At 39.6% G+C, this 24,621-nt stretch overlaps 1 protein-coding gene across 1 annotated transcript in view; it reads left to right on the top strand.

Moving 5' to 3' along the window:
* LOC139764703 (arrestin domain-containing protein 17-like) overlaps nt 1-24,621 on the top strand; it is a 395,778-nt gene that overhangs the window by 135,111 nt on the left and 236,046 nt on the right. The window contains exon 3 of the mRNA XM_071691592.1: nt 14,357-14,482. Within this exon, the coding sequence (XP_071547693.1) occupies nt 14,357-14,482 (126 nt within the window). The remainder of the gene's footprint in view (nt 1-14,356; nt 14,483-24,621) is intronic.

Genomic DNA, 24,621 nt, shown 5'->3' with positions numbered 1-24,621 from the left:
CGCATCTTTTCCGCAAGCCATCACTGTTTCCCTAAATACATCCCACTCCTCCCCCACTCCCCTTACGTCCTTTGCTCTCACCTTTTTCCATTCTGCACTCATTCTCTCCTGGTACTTCCTCACACAAATCTCCTTCCCGAGCTCACTTACTCTCACCACTCTATTCACCCCAGCATACTCTCTTCTTTTCTAAAAACCTCTCCAAATCTTCACCTCCGCCTTCATAAGATAATGATCAGACATCCCTCCAGTTGCACCTCTCAGTACTTTAACATTCAAATATCTCTCTTTCTCGTGCCTATCAATTAACACGTAATCCAATAACACTCTCTGGCCATCTCTCCTACCATGGAAGCGGAAGTGAGTCACACGGGTGGGGAAGAGGGCGAAAGTTCTGGGAGCGTTGAAAAATGTGTGGAAGGCAAGAACATTATCTCGGAAAGCAAAAATGGGTATGTTTGAAGGAAAGGTGGTTCCAACAATGTTATATGGTTGCGAGGCGTGGGCTATAGATAGGGTTGTGCGGAAGGTGGATGTGTTGAAATAAGATGTCTGAGGACAATATGTGGTGTAAGGTGGTTTGATCGAGTAAGTAATGAAAGGGTAAGAGATGTGTGTGGTAATAAAAAGAGTGTGGTTGAGAGGACAGAAGAGGGTGTATTGAAATGGTTTGGTCACATGGAGAGAATGAGCGAGGAAAGACTGACAAAGAGAATATATGTGTCAGAGGTGGAGAACGAAGAGAAGTGGGAGACCAAATTGGAGGTGGAAGGATGGAGTGAAAAAGATTTTGAGCGATCCGGGTCTCAACATGCAGGGGGGTGAAAGGCGTGCAAGGAACAAAGTGAATTGGAACGATGTGGTATAACGGGGTCGACAAGCTGTCAATGGATTGAAGCAGGGCATATGAAGCGTCTGGGGTAAACCATGGAAAGTTTTGTGGGGCAAGGATGTGGAAAGGGAGCTGGGGTTTCGGTGCATTATACATGACAGCTAGAGACTGAGTGTGAACGAATGTGGCCTTTTTTGTCTTTTCATAGCGCTACCTCGCATGCGGGGGGAGGGGTTGTCATTTCATATGTGGCGAGGTGGCGATGAGAAAGAATAAAGGCAGCATGTATGAATTATGTACATGTGCATATATGTATATGTCTGTATATATATATATATATATATATATATATATATATATATATATATATATATATATATATATATATATATATATATATATATATATATATATATATACGTTGAAATGTATATATGTATGTATACGTTGAAATGTATATGTATGTATATGTGCGTGTGTGGACGTGTATGTATATACATGTGTATGTGGGTGGGTTGGACCATTCTTTCGTCTGTTTCCTTGCGCTACCTCGCTAACAAAGGAGACAGCGACAAAGTATAATAAACAATATAAATGATATATGCATATATATATATATATATATATATATATATATATATATATATATATATATATATATATATATATATATATATATATATATATATATATATATATATATATATATATATATATATATATGTATATATATATATATATATATATATATATATATATATATATATATATATATATATATATATATATATATATATTTTTTTTTTTTTTCATACGATTCGCGATTTCCCGCATTTGCGAGGTAGCGTTAAGAACAGAGGACTGGGCCTTAGAGGGAAAATCCTCACCTGGCCCCCTTCTCTGTTCCTTCTTTTGGAAAATTAAAAAAAAAAAAACGAGAGGGGAGGATTTCCAGCCACCCGCTCCCTCCCCTTTTAGTCGCCTTCTACGACACGCAGGGAATACGTGGGAAGTATTCTTTCTCCCCTATCCCCAGGGATAATATATATATATATTTTTTTTTTTTTTATACTTTGTCGCTGTCTCCCGCGTTTGCGAGGTAGCGCAAGGAAACAGACGAAAGAAATGGCCCAACCCCCCCCCATACACATGTACATACACACGTCCACACACACAAATATACATACCTACACAGCTTTCCATGGTTTACCCCGGACGCTTCACATGCCTTGATTCAATCCACTGACAGCACGTCAACCCCTGTATACCACATCGCTCCAATTCACTCTATTCCTTGCCCTCCTTTCACCCTCCTGCATGTTCAGGCCCCGATCACACAAAATCTTTTTCACTCCATCTTTCCACCTCCAATTTGGTCTCCCTCTTCTCCTCGTTCCCTCCACCTCCGACACATATATCCTCTTGGTCAATCTTTCCTCACTCATTCTCTCCATGTGCCCAAACCATTTTAAAACACCCTCTTCTGCTCTCTCAACCACGCTCTTTTTATTTCCACACATCTCTCTTACCCTTACGTTACTTACTCGATCAAACCACCTCACACCACACATTATCCTCAAACATCTCATTTCCAGCACATCCATCCTCCTGCGCACAACTCTATCCATAGCCCACGCCTCGCAACCATACAACATTGTTGGAACTACTATTCCTTCAAACATACCCATTTTTGCTTTCCGGGATAATGTTCTCGACTTCCACACATTTTTCAAGGCTCCCAAAATTTTCGCCCCCTCCCCCACCCTATGATCCACTTCCGCTTCCATGGTTCCATCCGCTGACAGATCCACTCCCAGATATCTAAAACACTTCACTTCCTCCAGTTTTTCACCATTCAAACTCACCTCCCAATTTACTTGACCCTCAACCCTACTGTACCTAATAACCTTGCTCTTATTCACATTTACTCTTAACTTTCTTCTTCCACACACTTTACCAAACTCCGTCACCAGCTTCTGCAGTTTCTCACATGAATCCGCCACCAGCGCTGTATCATCAGCGAACAACAACTGACTCACTTCCCAAGCTCTCTCATCCCCAACAGACTTCATACTTGCCCCTCTTTCCAAGACTCTTGCATTTACCTCCCTAACAACCCCATCCATAAACAAATTAAACAACCATGGAGACATCACACACCCCTGCCGCAAACCTACATTCACTGAGAACCAATCACTTTCCTCTCTTCCTACACGTACACATGCCTTACATCCTCGATAAAAACTTTTCACTGCTTCTAACAACTTTCCTCCCACACCATATATTCTTAATACCTTCCACAGAGCATCTCTATCAACTCTATCATATGCCTTCTCCAGATCCATAAATGCTACATACAAATCCATTTGCTTTTCTAAGTATTTCTCACATACATTCTTCAAAGCAAACACCTGATCCACACATCCTCTACCACTTCTGAAACCACACTGCTCTTCCCCAATCTGATGCTCTGTACATGCCTTCACCCTCTCAATCAATACCCTCCCATATAATTTACCAGGAATACTCAACAAACTTATACCTCTGTAATTTGAGCACTCACTCTTATCCCCTTTGCCTTTGTACAATGGCACTATGCACTATATATATATATATATATATATATATATATATATATATATATATATATATATATATATATATATATATACATATATATATGTATATATATATATATATATATATATATATATATATATATATATATATATATATATATATATATATATATATATATATATATATATATATATATATATATATATATATATATATATATATACATATATATATATATATATATATATATATATATATATATATATATATATATATATATATATGTATATATATATATATATATAATATATATATATATATATATATATATATATATATATATATAAATATATATATATATATATATATATATACATATATATATATATATATATATATATATATATATATATATATATATATATATATATGTATATATATATATATATATATATATATATATATATATATATATATATATATATATATATATATATATATATATATATATATATATGCATATATCATTTATTTTGTTTATTATACTTTGTCGCTGTCTCCTTTGTTAGCGAGGTAGCGCAAGGAAACAGACGAAAGAATGGTCCAACCCACCCACATACACATGTATATACATACACGTCCACACACGCACATATACATACATATACATTTCAACGTATACATACATATATACATTTCAACGTATATATATATATATATATATATATATATATATATATATATATATATATATATATATATATATATATATATATATATATATATATATATATGTATATATATATATATATATATATATATATATATATATATATATATATATATATATATATATATATATATATATATATATATATATATATATATATATATATATATATATATATATGTGTATATATATATATATATATATATATATATATATATATATATATATATATATATATATATATATATATATATATATATATATACATATATATATGTATATATATATATATATATATATATATATATATATATATATATATATACATATATATATATATATATATATATATATATATATATATATATATTTATATATATTCCCTGGGGATAGGGGAGAAAGAATACTTCCCACGTATTCCCTGCGTGTCGTAGAAGGCGACTAAAAGGGGAGGGAGCGGGGGGCTGGAAATCCTCCCCTCTCGTTTTTTTTTAATTTTCCAAAACAAGGAACAGAGAATTGGGTCAGGTAAAGGCCCAGTCCTCTGTTCTTAACGCTACCTCGCGGATGCGGGAAATGGCGAATAGTTTGAAAGAAAGAAAGATATATAAATATATATATATATATATATATATATATATATATATATATATATATATATATATATACCTGGTTTAAAAAGCAAGATATACATAAGTATACATATGTAAGTAAGAGAGATGGCCAGAGAGCGTTATTGGATTACGTGTTAATTGACAGGCGCGCGGAAGAGAGACTTTTGGATGTTAATGTGCTGAGAGGTGCAACTGGAGGGATGTCTGATCATTATCTTGTGGAGGCGAAGGTGAAGATCTGTATGGGTTTCCAGAGAAGAGGAGAGAATGTTGGGGTGAAGAGGGTGGTGAGAGTAAGTGAGCTTGGGAGGGAGACTTGTGTGAGGAAGTACCACGAGAGACTGAGTACAGAATGGAAAAAGGTGAGAACAAAGGAGGTAAGGGGAGTGGGGGAGGAATGGGATGTATTTAGGGAAGCAGTGATGGCTTGCGCAAAAGATGCTTGTGGCATGAGAAGCGTGGGAGGTGGGTTGATTAGAAAGGGTAGTGAATCGTGGGATGAAGAAGTAAGATTATTAGTGAAAGAGAAGAGAGAGGCATTTGGACGATTTTTGCAGGGAAAAATGCAAATGAGTGGGAGATGTATAAAACAAAGAGACAGGAGGTCAGGAGAAAGGTGCAAGAGGTGAAAAAGAGGGCAAATGAGAGTTGGGGTGAGAGAGTATCATTAAATTTTAGGGAGAATAAAAATATGTTCTAAAAGGAGGTAAATAAAGTGCGTAAGACAAGGGAGCAAATGGGAACTTCAGTGAAGGGGGTAAATGGGGAGGTGATAACAAGTAGTGGTGATGTGAGAAGGAGATGGAGTGAGTATTTTGAAGGTTTGTTGAATGTGTTTGATGATAGAGTGGCAGATATAAGGTGTTTTGGTCGAGGTGGTGTGCAAAGTGAGAGGGTTAGGGAAAATGATTTTGTAAACAGAGAAGAGGTAGTAAAAACTTTGCGGAAGATGAAAGCCGGCAAGGCAGCAGGTTTGGATGGTATGGTAGTGGAATCTATTAAAAAAGGGGGTGACTGTATTGTTGACTGGTTGGTAAAGTTACTTAATGTATGTATGACTCATGGTGAGGTGCCTGAGGATTGGCGGAATGCTTGCATAGTGCCATTGTACAAAGGCATGAGGGATAAGAGTGAGTGCTCAAATTACAGAGGTATAAGTTTGTTGAGTATTCCTGGTAAATCATATGGGAGGGTATTGATTGAGAGGGTGAAGGCATGTACAGAGCATCAGATTGGGGAAGAGCAGTGTGGTTTCAGAAGTGGTAGAGGATGTGTGGATCAGGTGTTTGCTTTGAAGAATGTATGTGAGAAATACTTAGGAAAGCAAATGGATTTGTATGTAGCATTTATGGATCTGGAGAAGGCATATGATAGAGTTGATAGAGATGCTCTGTGGAAGGTACTAAGAATATATGGTGTGGGAGGTAAGTTGGTAGAAGCAGTGAAAAGTTTTTATCGAAGGTGTAAGGCATGTGTAGGTGTAAGAAGAGAGGAAAGTGACTGGTTCTCAGTGAATGTAGGTTTGCGGCAAGGGTGTGTGATGTCTCCATGGTTGTTTAATTTGTTTATGGATGGCGTTGTTAGGAAGGTGAATGCAAGAGTTTTGGAAAGAGGGGCAAGTATGCAGTCTGTTGGGGATGAGAGAGCTTGTGTCAGTTGTTGTTCGCTGATGATACAGCGCTGGTGGCTGATTCATGTGAGAAACTGCAGAAGCTGGTGACTGAGTTTGGTAAAGTGTGTGAAAGAAGAAAGTTAAGCGTAAATGTGAATAAGAGCAAGGTTATTAGGTACAGTAAGGTTGTGGGTCAAGTCAATTGGGAGGTAAGTTTGAATGGAGAAAAACTGGAGTAAGTAAAGTGTTTTAGATATCTGGGAGTGGATCTGGCAGCGGATGGAACCATGGAAGCGGAAGTAAATCATAGGGTGGGGGAGGGGGCGAAAATCCTGGGAGCCTTGAAGAATGTGTGGAAGTCGAGAACATTATCTCGGAAAGCAAAAATGGCTATGTTTGAAGGAATAGTGGTTCCAACAATGTTGTATGGTTGCGAGGCGTGGGCTATGGATAGAGTTGTGCGCAGGAGGGTGGATGTGCTGGAAATGAGATGTTTGAGGACAATATGTGGTGTGAGGTGGTTTGATCGAGTAAGTAATGTAAGGGTAAGAGAGATGTGTGGAAATAAAAAGAGCGTGGTTGAGAGAGCAGAAGAGGGTGTTTTGAAATGGTTTGGGCACATGGAGAGAATGAGTGAGGAAAGATTGACCAATAGTATATATGTGTCGGAGGTGGAGGGAGCGAGGAGAAGTGGGAGACCAAATTGGAGGTGGAAAGATGGAGTGATAAAGGTTTTGAGTGATCGGGGCCTGAACATGCAGGAGGGTGAACGGCGGGCAAGGAATAGAGTGAATTGGATCGATGTGGTATACCTGGGTCGACGTGCTGTCAGTGGATTGAATCAGGGCATGTGAAGCATCTGGGGTAAACCATGGAAAGTTCTGTGGGGCCTGGATGTGGAAAGGGAGCTGTGGTTTCGGGCAATATTGCATGACAGCTGGAGGCTGAGTGTGAGCGAATGGGGCCTTTGTTGTCTTTTCCTGGCGCTGCCTCGCGCACATGAGGGGGGAGGGGGAAGTTATTCCGCGTTTGGCGGGGTGGCGATGGGGGTGAGTAGGGGCAGACAGTGTGAATTGTGTGCATGTGTGTATATGTGTGTGTCTGTGTGTATATATGTGTGTACGTTGGGATGTGTGGGTGTGTATGTTTGCGTGTGCGGACGTGTGTGTGTGTGTGTGTGTGTGTGTGTGCATGTGTGTGGGGGTGGGTTGGGCAATTTCTTTCGTCTGTTTCCTTGCGCTACCTCGCAGGCGCGGGAGACTGCGACAAAGCAAAATAGATAAATAAATAAATATATATATATATATATATATATATATATATATATATATATATATATATATATATATATATATTCGTTATTATCATACTTTGTCGCTGTCTCCCGCGTTAGCGAGGTAGCGCAAGGAAACAGACGAAAGAATGGCCCAACCCACCCACACACAAATGCTTATACATACACATCCACACACGCCCATATACATACCTATACATCTCAATATCTATATCTATATCTATATATATATATATATATATATATATATATATATATATATATATATATATATATATATATATATATATATATATATATATATATATATTTCCCATTTCAGAAGTGGTAGAGGATGTGTGGATCAGGTGTTTGCTTTGAAGAATGTATGTGAGAAATACTTAGAAGAGCAAATGGATTTGTATGTAGCATTTATGGATCTGGAGAAGGCATATGATAGAGTTGATAGAGATGCTCTGTGGAAGGTATTAAGAATATATGGTGTGGGAGGAAAGTTGTTAGAAGCAGTGAAAAGTTTTTATCGAGGATGTAAGGCATGTGTACGTGTAGGAAGAGAGGAAAGTGATTGGTTCTCAGTGAATGTAGGTTTCCGGCAGGGGTGTGTGATGTCTCCATGATTGTTTAATATGTTTATGGATGGGGTTGTTAGGGAGGTAAATGCAAGAGTTTTGGAAAGAGGGGCAAGTATGAAGTCTGTTGGGGATGAGAGAGCTTGGGAAGTGAGTCAGTTGTTGTTCGCTGATGATACAGCGCTGGTGGCGGATTCATGTGAGAAACTGCAGAAGCTGGTGACGGAGTTTGGTAAAGTGTGTGGAAGAAGAAAGTTAAGAGTAAATGTGAATAAGAGCAAGGTTATTAGGTACAGTAGGGTTGAGGGTCAAGTCAATTGGGAGGTGAGTTTGAATGGAGAAAAACTGGAGGAAGTGAAGTGTTTTAGATATCTGGGAGTGGATCTGTCAGCGGATGGAACCATGGAAGCGGAAGTGGATCATAGGGTGGGGGAGGGGGCGAAAATTTTGGGAGCCTTGAAAAATGTGTGGAAGTCGAGAACATTATCCCGGAAAGCAAAAATGGGTATGTTTGAAGGAATAGTGGTTCCAACAATGTTGTATGGTTGCGAGGCGTGGGCTATGGATAGAGTTGTGCGCAGGAGGATGGATGTGCTGGAAATGAGATGTTTGAGGACAATGTGTGGTGTGAGGTGGTTTGATCGAGTAAGTAACGTAAGGGTAAGAGAGATGTGTGGAAATAAAAAGAGCGTGGTTGAGAGAGCAGAAGAGGGTGTTTTGAAATGGTTTGGGCACATGGAGAGAATGAGTGAGGAAAGATTGACCAAGAGGATATATGTGTCGGAGGTGGAGGGAATGAGGAGAAGAGGGAGACCAAATTGGAGGTGGAAAGATGGAGTGAAAAGGATTTTGTGTGATCGGGGCCTGAACATGCAGGAGGGTGAAAGGAGGGCAAGGAATAGAGTGAATTGGAGCGATGTGGTATACAGGGGTTGACGTGCTGTCAGTGGATTGAATCAAGGCATGTGAAGCGTCCGGGGTAAACCATGGAAAGCTGTGTAGGTATGTATATTTCCGTGTGTGGACGTGTGTATGTACATGTGTATGGGGGGGGTTGGGCCATTTCTTTCGTCTGTTTCCTTGCGCTACCTCGCAAACGCGGGAGACAGCGACAAAGTCTAAAAAAAAAAAAAAAAAAAAAAATATATATATATATATATATTTTTTTTTTTTTTTTTTTTTTTTTATACTTTGTCGCTGTCTCCCGCGTTTGCGAGGTAGCGCAAGGAAACAGACGAAAGAAATGGCCCAACCCCCCCCCCCCCATACACATGTACATACACACGTCCACACACGCAAATATACATACCTACACAGCTTTCCATGGTTTACCCCAGACGCTTCACATGCCTTGATTCAATCCACTGACAGCACGTCAAACCCTGTATACCACATCGCTCCAATTCACTCTATTCCTTGCCCTCCTTTCACCCTCCTGCATGTTCAGGCCCCGATCACACAAAATCTTTTTCACTCCATCTTTCCACCTCCAATTTGGTCTCCCTCTTCTCCTCGTTCCCTCCACCTCCGACACATATATCCTCTTGGTCAATCTTTCCTCATTCATTCTCTCCATGTGCCCAAACCATTTCAAAACACCCTCTTCTGCTCTCTCAACCACGCTCTTTTTATTTCCACACATCTCTCTTACCCTTACGTTACTTACTCGATCAAACCACCTCACACCACACATTGTCCTCAAACATCTCATTTCCAGCACATCCATCCTCCTGCGCACAACTCTATCCATAGCCCACGCCTCGCAACCATACAACATTGTTGGAACCACTATTCCTTCAAACATACCCATTTTTGCTTTCCGAGATAATGTTCTCGACTTCCACACATTTTTCAAGGCTCCCAAAATTTTCGCCCCCTCCCCCACCCTATGATCCACTTCCGCTTCCATGGTTCCATCCGCTGACAGATCCACTCCCAGATATCTAAAACACTTCACTTCCTCCAGTTTTTCTCCATTCAAACTCACCTCCCAATTGACTTGACCCTCAACCCTACTGTACCTAATAACCTTGCTCTTATTCACATTTACTCTTAACTTTCTTCTTCCACACACTTTACCAAACTCAGTCACCAGCTTCTGCAGTTTCTCACATGAATCAGCCACCAGCGCTGTATCATCAGCGAACAACAACTGACTCACTTCCCAAGCTCTCTCATCCCCAACAGACTTCATACTTGCCCCTCTTTCCAGGACTCTTGCATTTACCTCCCTAACAACCCCATCCATAAACAAATTAAACAACCATGGAGACATCACACACCCCTGCCGCAAACCTACATTCACTGAGAACCAATCACTTTCCTCTCTTCCTACACGTACACATGCCTTACATCCTCGATAAAAACTTTTCACTGCTTCTAACAACTTGCCTCCCACACCATATATTCTTAATACCTTCCACAGAGCATCTCTATCAACTCTATCATATGCCTTCTCCAGATCCATAAATGCTACATACAAATCCATTTGCTTTTCTAAGTATTTCTCACATACATTCTTCAAAGCAAACACCTGATCCACACATCCTCTACCACTTCTGAAACCGCACTGCTCTTCCCCAATCTGATGCTCTGTACATGCCTTCACCCTCTCAATCAATACCCTCCCATATAATTTACCAGGAATACTCAACAAACTTATACCTCTGTAATTTGAGCACTCACTCTTATCCCCTTTGCCTCTGTACAATGGCACTATGCACGCATTCCGCCAATATATATATATATATATATATATATATATATATATATATATATATATATATATATATATATATATATATATATATATATATATATATATATATATATACACCGTAGGGTATTTTTCTATAAAGCGTTTCAACATAGATCATTCGTATATGTTCCAATAATTGCAAGAAGCTCCTGTATAGAGTGTAGTTCCTAATCAGCTTCTTTCTCCCTGTAAGACTCCAATATTGTCCCTTCCTTTATTACTCCAATATTGTACCTTCCTTTATTACTCCAATATTGTCCCTTCCTTTATTACTCCAATATTGTCCCTTCCTTTATTACGCCAATATTGTCCCTTCCTTTATTACTCCAATATCGTCCCTTCCTTTATTACTCCAATATTGTCCCTTCCTTTATTACGCCAATATTGTCCCTCCCTGTATTACGCCAATATTGTCCCCCCTGTATTACGCCAATATTGTCCCTCCCTGTATTACGCCAATATTGTCCCTCCCTGCAGCGAGCCAAAACTGTTTCACGCTAAAATTATTTCTCCCTGTGGTCCGTCAAAATCATTTCTCCCTCTAGTGCATCAATATAATTTCTTACAATAGTTCGCCAATAACTTGCCCTCCCCGTCAGCGCCAATATTTTACCTCCCTGCAGTTCGCCAATATAATTTCTCCCTGTAGGGCGCCAATTATAATTTCCCTATATTTTACGCCAATATTTTGTCTTCAACAATAACCTAATATTTTAATAAGGATATTCTCACCGTTTCTCTTGTATTCTAATTAGGAATTGTCACCAATATTGTAATAAAGAGGATGATTATGTTAATCATCCCTCCGTAGGCCGGTTACTTACCAATCACTTTACTACTACTACTACAAACTGTTACTTAGATACAGCTGAGTTTACTTATCAAATAATTATACCCTAATTATTGATTATTATCGTCTCTGACTCTTATGTGAGGTCAATATCAGTAATTACTAAGATCACCTGGTGATTATCTTCTATAATTACTAAGATCACCTGGTGATAATCTTCTATAATTACTAAGATCACCTGGTGATAATCTTCTATAATTACTAAGATCACCTGGTGATAATCTTCTATAATTACTAAGATCACCTGGTGATAATCTTCTATAATTACTAAGATCACCTGGTGATAATCTTCTATAATTACTAAGATCACCTGGTGATAATCTTCTATAATTACTAAGATCACCTGGTGATAATCTTCTATAATTACTAAGATCACCTGGTGATAATCTTCTATAATTACTAAGATCACCTGGTGATAATCTTCTATAATTACTAAGATCACCTGGTGATAATCTTCTATAATTACTAAGATCACCTGGTGATAATCTTCTATAATTACTAAGATCACCTGGTGATAATCTTCTATAATTACTAAGATCACCTGGTGATAATCTTCTATAATTACTAAGATCACCTGGTGATAATCTTCTATAATTACTAAGATCACCTGGTGATAATCTTCTATAATTACTAAGATCACCTGGTGATAATCTTCTATAATTACTAAGATCACCTGGTGATAATCTTCTATAATTACTAAGATCACCTGGTGATAATCTTCTATAATTACTAAGATCACCTGGTGATAATCTTCTATAATTACTAAGATCACCTGGTGATAATCTTCTATAATTACTAAGATCACCTGGTGATAATCTTCTATAATTACTAAGATCACCTGGTGATAATCTTCTATAATTACTAAGATCACCTGGTGATAATCTTCTATAATTACTAAGATCACCTGGTGATAATCTTCTATAATTACTAAGATCACCTGGTGATAATCTTCTATAATTACTAAGATCACCTGGTGATAATCTTCTATAATTACTAAGATCACCTGGTGATAATCTTCTATAATTACTAAGATCACCTGGTGATAATCTTCTATAATTACTAAGATCACCTGGTGATAATCTTCTATAATTACTAAGATCACCTGGTGATAATCTTCTATAATCAATACTTGATTGGATTTTAGAGAAAAGACTTAAGCTGCTTTATTTAAGGGTTACTTAAATGGCCCAACTTACACACCCACTGACCATGCCTCACGCCCACTAACCAACCGTCACGCCCCTCCCGCCCACAGACGCGCCCACTAACCACCCATCACACCCCTCCAGCCCACAGACACGCCCACTAACCACCCGTCCCACCCACAGACACGCCCATTAACCACCCGTCCCGTCCACAGACACGCCCACTAACCACCCGTCACGCCCACAGACACGCCCACTAACCGCCCGTCCCGCCCACAGACACCACCACTAACCACCCGTCCCGCCCACTAACCACCCGTCCTGCCCACAGACACGCCCACTAACCACCCGTCATGCCCACAGACACGCCCACTAACCAGCCGTCACGCTCACGGACACGCCCACCAACCAACCGTCACGCCTACTAACCACCTGTCACGCCTTTAACCACCCGTCACGCCCACAGACACGCCCACTAACCACCCGTCATGCCCACAGACACGCTCACTATCCACCCGTCACTCCCATAGACACGCCCAATAACCACCCATCACGCCCACAGACACGCCCACTAACCACCCGTCACGCCTACAGACACGCCCACTAACCACCCGTCACGCCCACTAACCACCCTTTACGTCCACAGACACGCCCACTAACGACCCGTCGCGCCCACTAACCACCCGTAAAGCCCATTAACCACCCGTCCCGCCCACATCCACGCCCACTAACCACCCGTAAAGCCCATTAACCACCCGCCCCGCCCACATCCACGCCCACAGACACGCTCACTAACCATCCGTCACATCCATAGACACGCCCACTAACCACCCGTCACGCCCGGTAAACACCCGTCCCGCCCACAGACACGCCCACTAACCACCCGACTTGCCCACAGATACGCCCACTAACCACCCGTCCCGCCCACAGACATGCCCACTAACCACCCGTCACGCCCACTAACCACCGTCACGCCCACAGACACGCTCACTAACCACCCGTCACGCTCACAAACACGCCCACTAACCACCGTTCCGCCCACAGACTCGCCCATTAACCACCCGTCACGCCCACTAACCACCCGTCACGCCTACAGACACGCCCATCAACCACCCGTCACGCCCACTAACCACCCATCACGCCTACAGACACTCACACTAACCACCCTTCCCGCCCACAAACACGCCCACTTACAACCCGTCCCGCCAAAAGACACGCCCACTAACCACCCGTCACGCCCACAGACCCGCCCACTAACCACCCGTCACCCCCACAGACACGCCCACTAACCACCCGTCATGCCCACAGACACGCCCACTAACCACCCGTCATGCCCACAGACGCGCCCACTAACCACTCGTCATGCCCACAGACACGCCCATGCTCCGGCCGGAGAAGTTTGAGATCGAGTTCGACGCGCCGGGGGCAGTGTACTTCTCCCAGCAGACCATCACTGGCAAGGTCCTCCTCCACGTCAGAGAACCCCTCAACCTCAAGGGTCAGTATCTCTCTACCCTCAACCTCAAGGGTCAGTACCTCTCTACCCTCAACCTCAAGGGTCAGTATCTCTCTACCCTCAACCTCAAGGGTCAGTATCTCTCTACCCTCAACCTCAAGGGTCAGTACCTCTCTACCCTCAACCTCAAGGGTCAGTATCTCTCTACCCTCAACCTCAAGGGTCAGTATCTCTCTACCCTCAACCTCAAGGTTCAGTATCTCTCTACCCTCAACCTCAAGGGTCAGTATCTCTCTACCCTCAACCTCAAGGGTCAGTATCTCTCTACCCTCAACCTCAAGGTTCAGTATCTCTCTACCCTCAACCTCAAGGGTCAGTATCTCTCTACCCTCAACCTCAAGGGTCAGTATCTCTCTACCCTCAACCTCAAGGTTCAGTATCTCTCTACCCTCAACCTCAAGGGTCAGTATCTCTCTACCCTCAACCTCAAGGGTCAGTATCTCTCTACCCTCAACCTCAAGGGTCAGTATCTCTCTACCCTCAACCTCAAGGGTCAGTATCTCTCTACCCTCAACCTCAAGGGTCAGTATCTCTCTACCCTCAACCTCAAGGGTCAGTACCTCTCTACCCTCAACCTCAAGGGTCAGTATCTCTCTACCCTCAACCTCAAGGGTCAGTACCTCTCTACCCTCAACTTCAAGGGTCAGTATCTCTCTACCCTCATCCTCAAGGGTCAGTACCTCTCTACCCTCCACCTCAAGGGTGAGCACCTCACTACTCCTAACCTCAAGCGGGAGCAGTTCATTCCTCTCGACCTCAAGGGTGAGTAGCTAACTCTTCTCGACCTCAAAAGGTGGGTATTTGCCTCCTCGAGAGAGAGTAACTGCTTCCTCTCAGCCTTAAGGGAGAATAGCTCCTTCCTCTCTGCTTTATGGGAGAGTAACTGCTTCCTCTTAGCCTCAAGGGAGAGTAACTGTTTCCTCTCTGCCATAATTATGGAGGAGTATCTGCTTCCTCTTAGACTTATGGGAGAGTAACTGTTTCCTCTCAATCTTAAGGGGGAATAACTGCTTCTTCTCTGCCTTCAAGGAGAGTAACTGCTTCTTCAACCTCAGTGGTCAATAGCTCACTCCTCTCGCCCCTCAAGGTTGACAGTTTACCCCCTTGAGCTCAAGGGAGAGTAAGGTGTTCCACTAAGCTTCAAGGGATAATATCTGCTTCCTCTGAGGAGTTAGGGTGAGTAATAGATTCAAATTGCCGTTAAGAGAGGCAGTTGCTTCCCCCAGCACCTTCTTTCAAATTCAAAGTTGAGTAATTCTTTCATTAGTCTCAAAGTTGGGCATTCCTTTCATAAGCCTCAAGTGTGAGTATATGTTTCATTAGCCTCAAGTGTGAGTATATGTTTCATTAGCCTCGTGTGAGTATGTTTCATTACCCTCAAGTGTGAGTACGCGTTTCATAAGCCTCAAATGTGAGTCTATGTTTCATTAGCCTTAGGTGTGAGTATGTGTTTCATTAGCCTCAAGTGTGAGAACTTTTCAATGGCCTCAAGTGTGAGTATATCTTTCATCAGGGTGAAATGAGAGTATATGTTTCATCAGACTCAACTGTGAGAATGTTTCATTAGCCTCAAGTGTTAGTACATGTTTCATTAGCCTCAATTGTGAGTATGTTTCATTAGCCTCAAGTGTGAGTATATGTTTCAATAGCTTCAAGTGTGAGTATATCTTTCATCAGCCTCAAGTGTAAGTTTCATTAGCCTCAAGTGTGACTATATGTTTCATTAGCCTCAAGTGTGAGTATATCATTCATTAGCCTCAAGTGTGAGTATGTTTCATTAGCCTCAAGTGTGAGTATATGTTTCATTAGCCTCAAGTGTGAGTATATGTTTCATTAACAATAAGTGTGAGTATATGTTTCATTAGCCTTAAGTGTGAGTATATGTTTCATTAGCCTCAAATGTGAGCATGTTTCATTAGCCTCGTGTATGTTTCATTAGCCTCATGTAAGAGTATATGTTTCATTAGCCTCAAGTGTGAGTATATGTTTCATTAGCCACAAGTGTAAATATATGTTTCATTAGCCTCTTGTATGTTTAATTAGCCTCAAGTGTGAGTATATGTTTCATTAGCCTCAAGTGTGAGTATATGTTTCATTAGCCTCAAGTGTGAGTATACGTTTCATTAACCTTAAGTGTGAGTATATGTTTCATTAGCCTTAAGTGTGAGTATATGTTTCATTAGCCTCAAGTGTGAGTATGTTTCATTAGCCTCAAGTAAGAGTATATGTTTCATTAGCTTCAAGTGAGAGTATATGTTTCATTAGCCTCAACTGCGAGTATATGTTTCATTAGCCACAAGTGTGAGTATGTTTCATTAGCCTCCTGTGAGTATGTTTCATTAGCCTCAAGTGTGAGTATATGTTTAATCAGCCTCAAGTGTGAGTATATGTTTCATTAGCCTGAAGTGTGAGTATACGTTTCATTAGCCTCAAGTGTGAGTATAGGTTTCATTAGCCTCGCGTGAGTATGTTTCATTAGCCTTAAGTGTCAGTATATGTTTAATTATCCTCAAGTGGGAGCATATGTTTAACTAGCCTCAAGTGTGAGTATGTTTCATTAGCCTCAAGTGTGAGCACATCTTTCATTAGCCTCAAATGTGAGTATGTTTCATTAGCCTCAAGTGTGAGTATATCTTTCATTAGCCTCCAGTGTGAGTATATCTTTCATTAGCCTCAAGTGTGAGTATATGTTTCATCAGCCTCAAGTGTGAGTATATCTGTCATTAGCCTCAAATGTGAGTCTGCTTCATTAGCCTCAAGTGTGAGCATATCTTTCATTAGCCTTAAGTGTGATTATATCTCAGCCTCAAGTGTTAGTATATGTATCATTAGCCTCAAGTGTGAGTATATCTTTCATAAGCCTGAAGTTTGAGTATATCTTTCATTAACCTCGTGTGAGTATGTTTCATTAACCTCAAGTGTGACTATATGTTTCATTAGCCTCAATTGCGAGTATATGTTTCATTAGCCTCAAGTGTGAGTATATGTTTCATTAGCCTCCTGTGAGTATGTTTCATTACCCTCACATGTGAGTATACGTTTCATTAGCCTCAAGTGTGAGTATATCTTTCATTAGCTTCAAGTGTGAGTACATCCTTCAGTAGCCTCAAGGTGTGAGCATATGTTTCATTAGCCTCAAGTGTGAGTTAATCTTTCTTTAGCCTCAAGAGTGAGTATATCTTTCATTAGCCTCAAGGTTGAGTACATCGTTCATTAGTCTCGTGTGAGTATGTTTCATTTGCCTCAAGTGTGAGTATACGTTTCTTTAGCCTCAAGTGTGCATATATGTTTCATTAGCCTCAAGTGTAAGTATATCTTTAACTAGCCTCAGGTGTGAGTATATCTCATTAGCCTCAAGTGTGAGTATATCTTTCATTAGCCTCTTGTGAGTATATCTTTCATTAGCCTCAAGTGTGAGTCTATGTTTCATCAGCCTTAAGTGTGAGTATATCTTTTATTAGGCTCAAGTGTGAGTATATCTTTCATTAATTTCAAGTGAGTATAACTTTCATTAGCCTCAAGTGTGAGTATATCTTTTATTAGCCCAAGTGTGAGCATATCTTCCATTAGTCTCAAGTGAGTATATCTCTCATTATGATCAAGTGTGAGTATTGTTTCATCAGCCTCAAGTGATAGTATTTCTTTCATTAGCCTCAAGTGTGAGTATATCTTTCATTAGCCTCAAGTGTGAGTACATCTTTCATTAGCCTCAAGTGTGAGTATATCTTACATTAGCCGGAGATGTGAATATATGTTTCAATATCTTCAAGTGTGTATATCGTTCATGAGCATCAAGTGTGAGGACATGTTTCATTAGCCTTAAGTGTGAGTGTATCTTTCATTAACCTCAAGAGTCATTATATCTTTCATATGCCTGAAGTTTGAGTATATCTTTCATTAGCCTCGTGTGAGTATGTTTCATTAGCCTCAAGTGTGAGTATATGTTTCATTAGCCTCAATTGCGAGTATATGTTTCATTAGACTCAAGTGTGAGTATATGTTTCATTAGCCTCCTTTTTGAGTATGTTTCATTAGCCTCACGTGTGAGTATATGTTTCATTAGCCTCAAGTGTAAGTATATCTTTCATTAGCTTCAAGTGTGAGTATATCCTTTATTAGCTTCAAGTGTAAGTATATGTTTCATTAGCCTCAAGTGTGAATTAATCTTTCATCAGCCTCAAGTGTGAGTATATCTTTCATTAGCCTCAAGGGTGAGTAAATCATTCATTAGCCTCGTGTGAGAATATTTCATTAGCCTCAAGTGTGAGTATATCTTTCATTAGCCTCAAGGGTGAGTACATCATTCATTAGCCTCGTGTGAGAATATTTCATTCGCCTCAAGTGTGAGTATATCTTTCATTAGCCTCAAGTGTGAATATATCATTCATTAGCCTCAAGTGTGAGGATGTTCCAAAAGCCTCAAGTGTGAATATATCTTTCATCAGCCTCAACTGTGAGTATATCTTTCATTAGCCTCAAGTGTGAGTATATCTTTCATTAGCCTCAAGTGTGAGTAAATCTTTCATTAGCCTCAAGTGTGAGTATTTGTTTCATTATCCTCAACTGTGAGAATGTTTCATTGGCTTCAAGTGTGAATATCTCTTTCATCAGCTTCAAGTGTGAGTATATGTTTCATTTGCCTCAAATGTCAGTTTCTTTCATTAGCCTCAAGTGTGAGTATGTTTCATTAGCCTCAAGTGTGAGTATATGTTTCATTAGTCTCAAGTGTGAGTGTGTTTCATTAGCCTCAAGTGTGAGTATGTTTCATTAGCCTCAAGTGTGAGTATATCTTTCATCAGCCTCTTGTGTATATCTTTCATTAGCCTCAAGTGAGTATATCTTTCATCAGCCTCAAATGTGAGTATATGTTTCATTAGCCTCAAGTGTGAGTATATCTTTCATTAACCTCGAGTGTGAGTATATCTTTCATTAGCCTCAAATGTGAGTATATCCTTCATTAGCCTCAAATGTGAGTTTATTTTTCATTAGCCTCAAGTGTGAGTGTATCTCTTTAGTCTCAAGTGTGAGTATATGTATCATTAGCCCAAGTGTGAGTACAACTTTCATCAGTCTCAAGTTTGAGTATATCTTCCATTAGCCTCAAGTTTGAGTATAACCTTGATTAGCCTCAAATGTAAGTATATCTTTTATTAGCCTCAGGTGTGAGTATATGTATCAATATCCTCAAGTATGTAAAATATCTTTCATGCGCCTCATGTCTGGGCAAATGTTCCATTAGCATCAAGTGTGAGTGTATCTTTCATTAGCCTCAAGTGTGAGTATATCTTTCATTAGCCTCAAGTGTGAGTATATCTTTCATTAGCCTCAAGGGTGATTATATGTTTCATTAGCCGCAAGTGTGAGTATATATTTCATTAGCCTTAAGTGTGAGTACATCTTACATTAGCCTTAAGTGTGGGTATATCTTTCATTAGCCTCAAGTGTCAGTATATGTTTAATTATCCTCAAGTGGGAGCATATGTTTAACTAGCCTCAAGTGTGAGTATATTTCATTAGCCTCATGTGTGAGTATATCTTTCATTAGCCTCAAATGTGAGTATGTTTCATTAGCCTCAAGTGTGAGTATATCTTTCATTTGCCTCCAGTGTGAGTATATCTTTCATTAGCCTCAAGTGTGAGTATATCTTTCATCAGCCTCAAGTGTGAGTATGTCTGTCATTAGCCTCAAATGTGAGTATGTTTCATTAGCCTCAAGTGTGAGCATATCTTTCATTAGCCTCGAGTGAGTATATCTTTCATTAGCTTCAAGTGTGAGTATATCCTTCATTAGCCTCAGGTGTGGGTATATGTTTCATTAGCCCCAAGCGTGAGTTGATCTTTCATTTGCCTCAAATATGAGTATGTTTCATGAGCCTCAAGTGTGAGTATATCTTTCATTAGCCTCAAGTGTGAGTATATCTTTCATTAGCCTCAAGTGAGTATGTCTTTCATTAGCCTCGTGTGAGTATGTTTCATTAACCTCAAGTGTGAGTATATGTTTCATTAGCCTCAATTGCGAGTATATGTTTCATTAGCCTCAAGTGTGAGTATATGTTTCATTAGCCTCCTGTGAGTATGTTTCATTACCCTCACGTGTGAGCATACGTTTCATTAGCCTCAAGTGTGAGTATATCTTTCATTAGCTTCAAGTGTGAGTATATCCTTCATTAGCCTCAAGTGTGAGCATATGTTTCATTAGCCTCAAGTGTGAGTTAATCTTTCATCAGCCTCAAGGTTGAGTACATCGTTAATTAGTCTCGTGTGAGTATGTTTCATTTGCCTCGTGTGAGTATACGTTTCTTTAGCCCCGTGTGCATATATGTTTCATTAGCCTCAAGAGTAAGTATATCTTTAACTAGCCTCAAGTGTGAGTTTATCTCATCAGCCTCATGTTTGAGTATATATCATTAGCCTCAAGTGTGAGTATATCTTTCATTAGCCTCATGTGAGTATATCTTTCATTAGCCTCAAGTGTGAGTCTATCTTTCATCAGCCTTAAGTGTGAGTATATCTTTTATTAGGCTCAAGTGTGAGTATATCTTTCATTAACTTCATGTGAGTATATCTTTCATTAGCCTCAAGTGTAAGTCTATCTTTCGTTAGCCTCAAGTGTGAGTATATCTTTTATTAGCCCAAGTGTGAGCATATCTTCCATTAGTCTCAAGTGAGTATATCTCTCATTATGATCAAGTGTGAGTATTGTTTCATCAGCCTCAAGTGATAGTATTTCTTTCATTAGCCTCAAATGCGAGTATATCTTTCATTAGCCTCAAGTGTGGGTATATCTTTCATTAGCCTCAAGTGTGAGTATATCTCATCCGCCTCAAGTGTGAGTATGTGTCATTAGCCTCAAGTGTGAGTATATCTTTCATTAGCCTCAAGTGTGAGTATATCTTTCATTAGCCTCAAGTGTGAGTATATCTTTCATTAGCCTCAAGTGTGAGTATATCTTTTCATTAGCCTCAAGTGTGAGTATATCTTTCATTAGCCTCAAGGGTGAGTACATCGTTCATTAGCCTCGTGTGAGTATGTTTCATTAGCCTCAAGTGTGAGTATATCTTTCATTAGCCTCAAGTGTGAATATATCTTTCATTAGCCTCAAGTGTGAGGATGTTCCAAAAGCCTCAAGTGTGAGTATATCTTTCATATGCCTGAAGTGTGAGTATATGTTTCATTAGCCTCCTGTGAGTATGTTTCATTACTCTCACGTGTGAGCATACGTTTCATTAGCCTCAAGTGTGAGTATATCTTTCATTAGCTTCAAGTGTGAGTGTATCCTTCATTAGCCTCAAGTGTGAGCATATGTTTCATTAGCCTCAAGTGTGAGTTAATCTTTCATCAGCCTCAAGGTTGAGTACATCGTTAATTAGTCTCGTGTGAGTATGTTTCATTTGCCTCGTGTGACTATACGTTTCTTTAGCCTCGTATGCATATATGTTTCATTAGCCTCAAGAGTAAGTATATCTTTAACTAGCCTCAAGTGTGAGTTTATCTCATCAGCCTCATGTTTGAGTATATATCATTAGCCTCAAGTGTGAGTATATCTTTCATTAGCCTCATGTGAGTATATCTTTCACTAGCCTCAAGTGTGAGTCTATCTTTCATCAGCCTTAAGTGTGAGTATATCTTTTATTAGGCTCAAGTATGAGTATATCTTTCATTAACTTCATGTGAGTATATCTTTCATTAGCCTCAAGTGTAAGTCTATCTTTCGTTAGCCTCAAGTGTGAGCATATCTTTTATTAGCCCAAGTGTGAGCATATCTTCCATTAGTCTCAAGTGAGTATATCTCTCATTATGATCAAGTGTGAGTATTGTTTCATCAGCCTCAAGTGATAGTATTTCTATCATTAGCCTCAAATGCGAGTATATCTTTCATTAGCCTCAAGTGTGGGTATATCTTTCATCAGCCTCAAGTGTGAGTATATCTCATTCACCTCAAGTGTGAGTATGTGTCATTAGCCTCAAGTGTGAGTATATCTTTCATTAGCCTCAAGTGTGAGTATATCTTTCATTAGCCTCAAGTGTGAGTATATCTTTCATTAGCCTCAAGTGTGAATATATCTTTCATTAGCCTCAAGTGTGAGTATATCTTTCATATGCCTGAAGTGTGAGTATATCTTTCATTAGCCTCGTGTGAGAATGTTTCATTAGCCTCAAGTGTAAGTATATGTTTCATTAGCCTCAATTGCGAGTGTATGTTTCATTAGACTCAAGTGTGAGTATATGTTTCATTAGCCTTCTGTGAGTATGTTTCATTAGCCTCACGTGTAAGTATATGTTTCATTAGCCTCAAGTGTGAGTATATCTTTCATTAGCTTCAAGTGTGTGTATATCCTTTATTAGCTTCAAGTGTGAGTATATGTTTCATTAGCCTCAAGTGTGAGTTAATCTTTCATCAGCCTCAAGTGTGAGTATATCTTTCATTAGCCTCAAGGGTGAGTACATCGTTCATTAGCCTCGTGTGAGTATGTTTCATTAGCCTCAAGTGTGAGTATATCTTTCATTAGCCTCAAGTGTGAATATATCTTTCATTAGCCTCAAGTGTGAGGATGTTCCAAAAGCCTCAAGTGTGAGTATATCTTTCATCAGCCTCAAGTGTGAGTATATCTTTCATTAGCCTCAAGTGTGAATATATCTTTCATTTGCCTCAATGTGAGTATATCCTTCATCAGCCTCAAGTGTGAGTATATGTTTCATTTTCCTCAACTGTGAGAATGTTTCATTAACTTCAAGTGTGAATATCTCTCTCATCAGCTTCAAGTGTGAGTATGTTTCATTTGCCTCAAATGTTAGTTTCTTTCATCAGCCTCAAGTGTGAGTATAAGTTTCATTAGCCTCAAGTGTGAGTATATGTTTCATTAGTCTCAAGTGTGAGTGTAAGTTTCATTAGCCTCAAGTGTGAGTATGTTTCATTAGCTCAAGTGTGAGTATATCTTTCATCAGCCTCTTGTGTATATCTTTCATTAGCCTCAAGTGAGTATATCTTTCATTAGCCTCAAATGTGAGTATATTTTTCATTAGCCTCAAGTGTGAGTATATCTTTCATTAATCTCAAGTGTGAGTATATCTTTCACTAGCCTCAAATGTGAGTATATCCTTCATTAGCCTCAAATGTGAGTATATTTTTCATTAGCCTCAAGTGTGAGTATATCTTTCATTAATCTCGAGTGTGAGTATATCTTTCATTAGCCTCAAATGTGAGTATATCCTTCATTAGCCTCAAATGTGAGTATATTTTTCATTAGCCTCAAGTGTGAGTGTATCTCTTTAGTCTCAAGTGTGAGTATATGTATCATTAGCCTCAAGTGTGAGTACAACTTTCATCAGCCTCAAGTTTGAGTATATCTTCCATTAGCCTCAAGTGTGAGTATAACCTTCATTAGCCTCAAATGTAAGTATATCTTTTATTAGCCTCAGGTGTGAGTATATGTATCAATATCCTCAAGTATGCATATCTTTCATGAGCCTCATGTCTGAGCAAATGTTCCATTAGCATCAAGTGTGAGTGTATCTTTCATTAGCCTCAAGTGTGAGTATATCTTTCATTAGCCTCAAGTGTGAGTATATCTTTCATTAGCCTCAAGGGTGATTATATGTTTCATTAGCCGCAAGTGTGAGTATATATTTCATTAGCCTTAAGTGTGAGTATATCTTACATTAGCCTCAAGTGTGGGTATATCTTTCATTAGCCTCAAAAGTGAGTATATCTTTCATTAGCCTCGTGTGTGACTACATGTTTCATTAGCCTCATGTGTGAGTATATCTTTCATTAGCCTCATGTGTGAGTATATCTTTCATTAGCCTCAAATGCGAGTATGTCTTTCATCAGCCTCATGTATGAGTATGTCTTTCATTAGCCTCATGTGTGAGTATATTTTTCATTAGCCTCATGGTTCGGCGACGTAAATGTGGGAACGTCTCATCATTTCCTTATGAACATCACGTGAATTTTGTGGGGGTGTAAAACTACGGCAAATTACTGCGTCTTGTGGTCAGTGAGGGAGAGTGGATGTGAGGGAGTGGGGGGGGGCGGCTTAATTTGGCTCATAGCTGGTCAACACTGACGGGAGAAACAAAGCTGGAGGGAAGGGAAGGGGGGGGGATGTTATTTCATGTGT

Source organism: Panulirus ornatus, chromosome 50 (genome assembly GCF_036320965.1).
Source record: "Panulirus ornatus isolate Po-2019 chromosome 50, ASM3632096v1, whole genome shotgun sequence".
Classification (NCBI taxonomy): Eukaryota; Metazoa; Arthropoda; class Malacostraca; order Decapoda; family Palinuridae; genus Panulirus; species Panulirus ornatus.
This window is presented reverse-complemented; position numbering and strand designations above follow the sequence as displayed.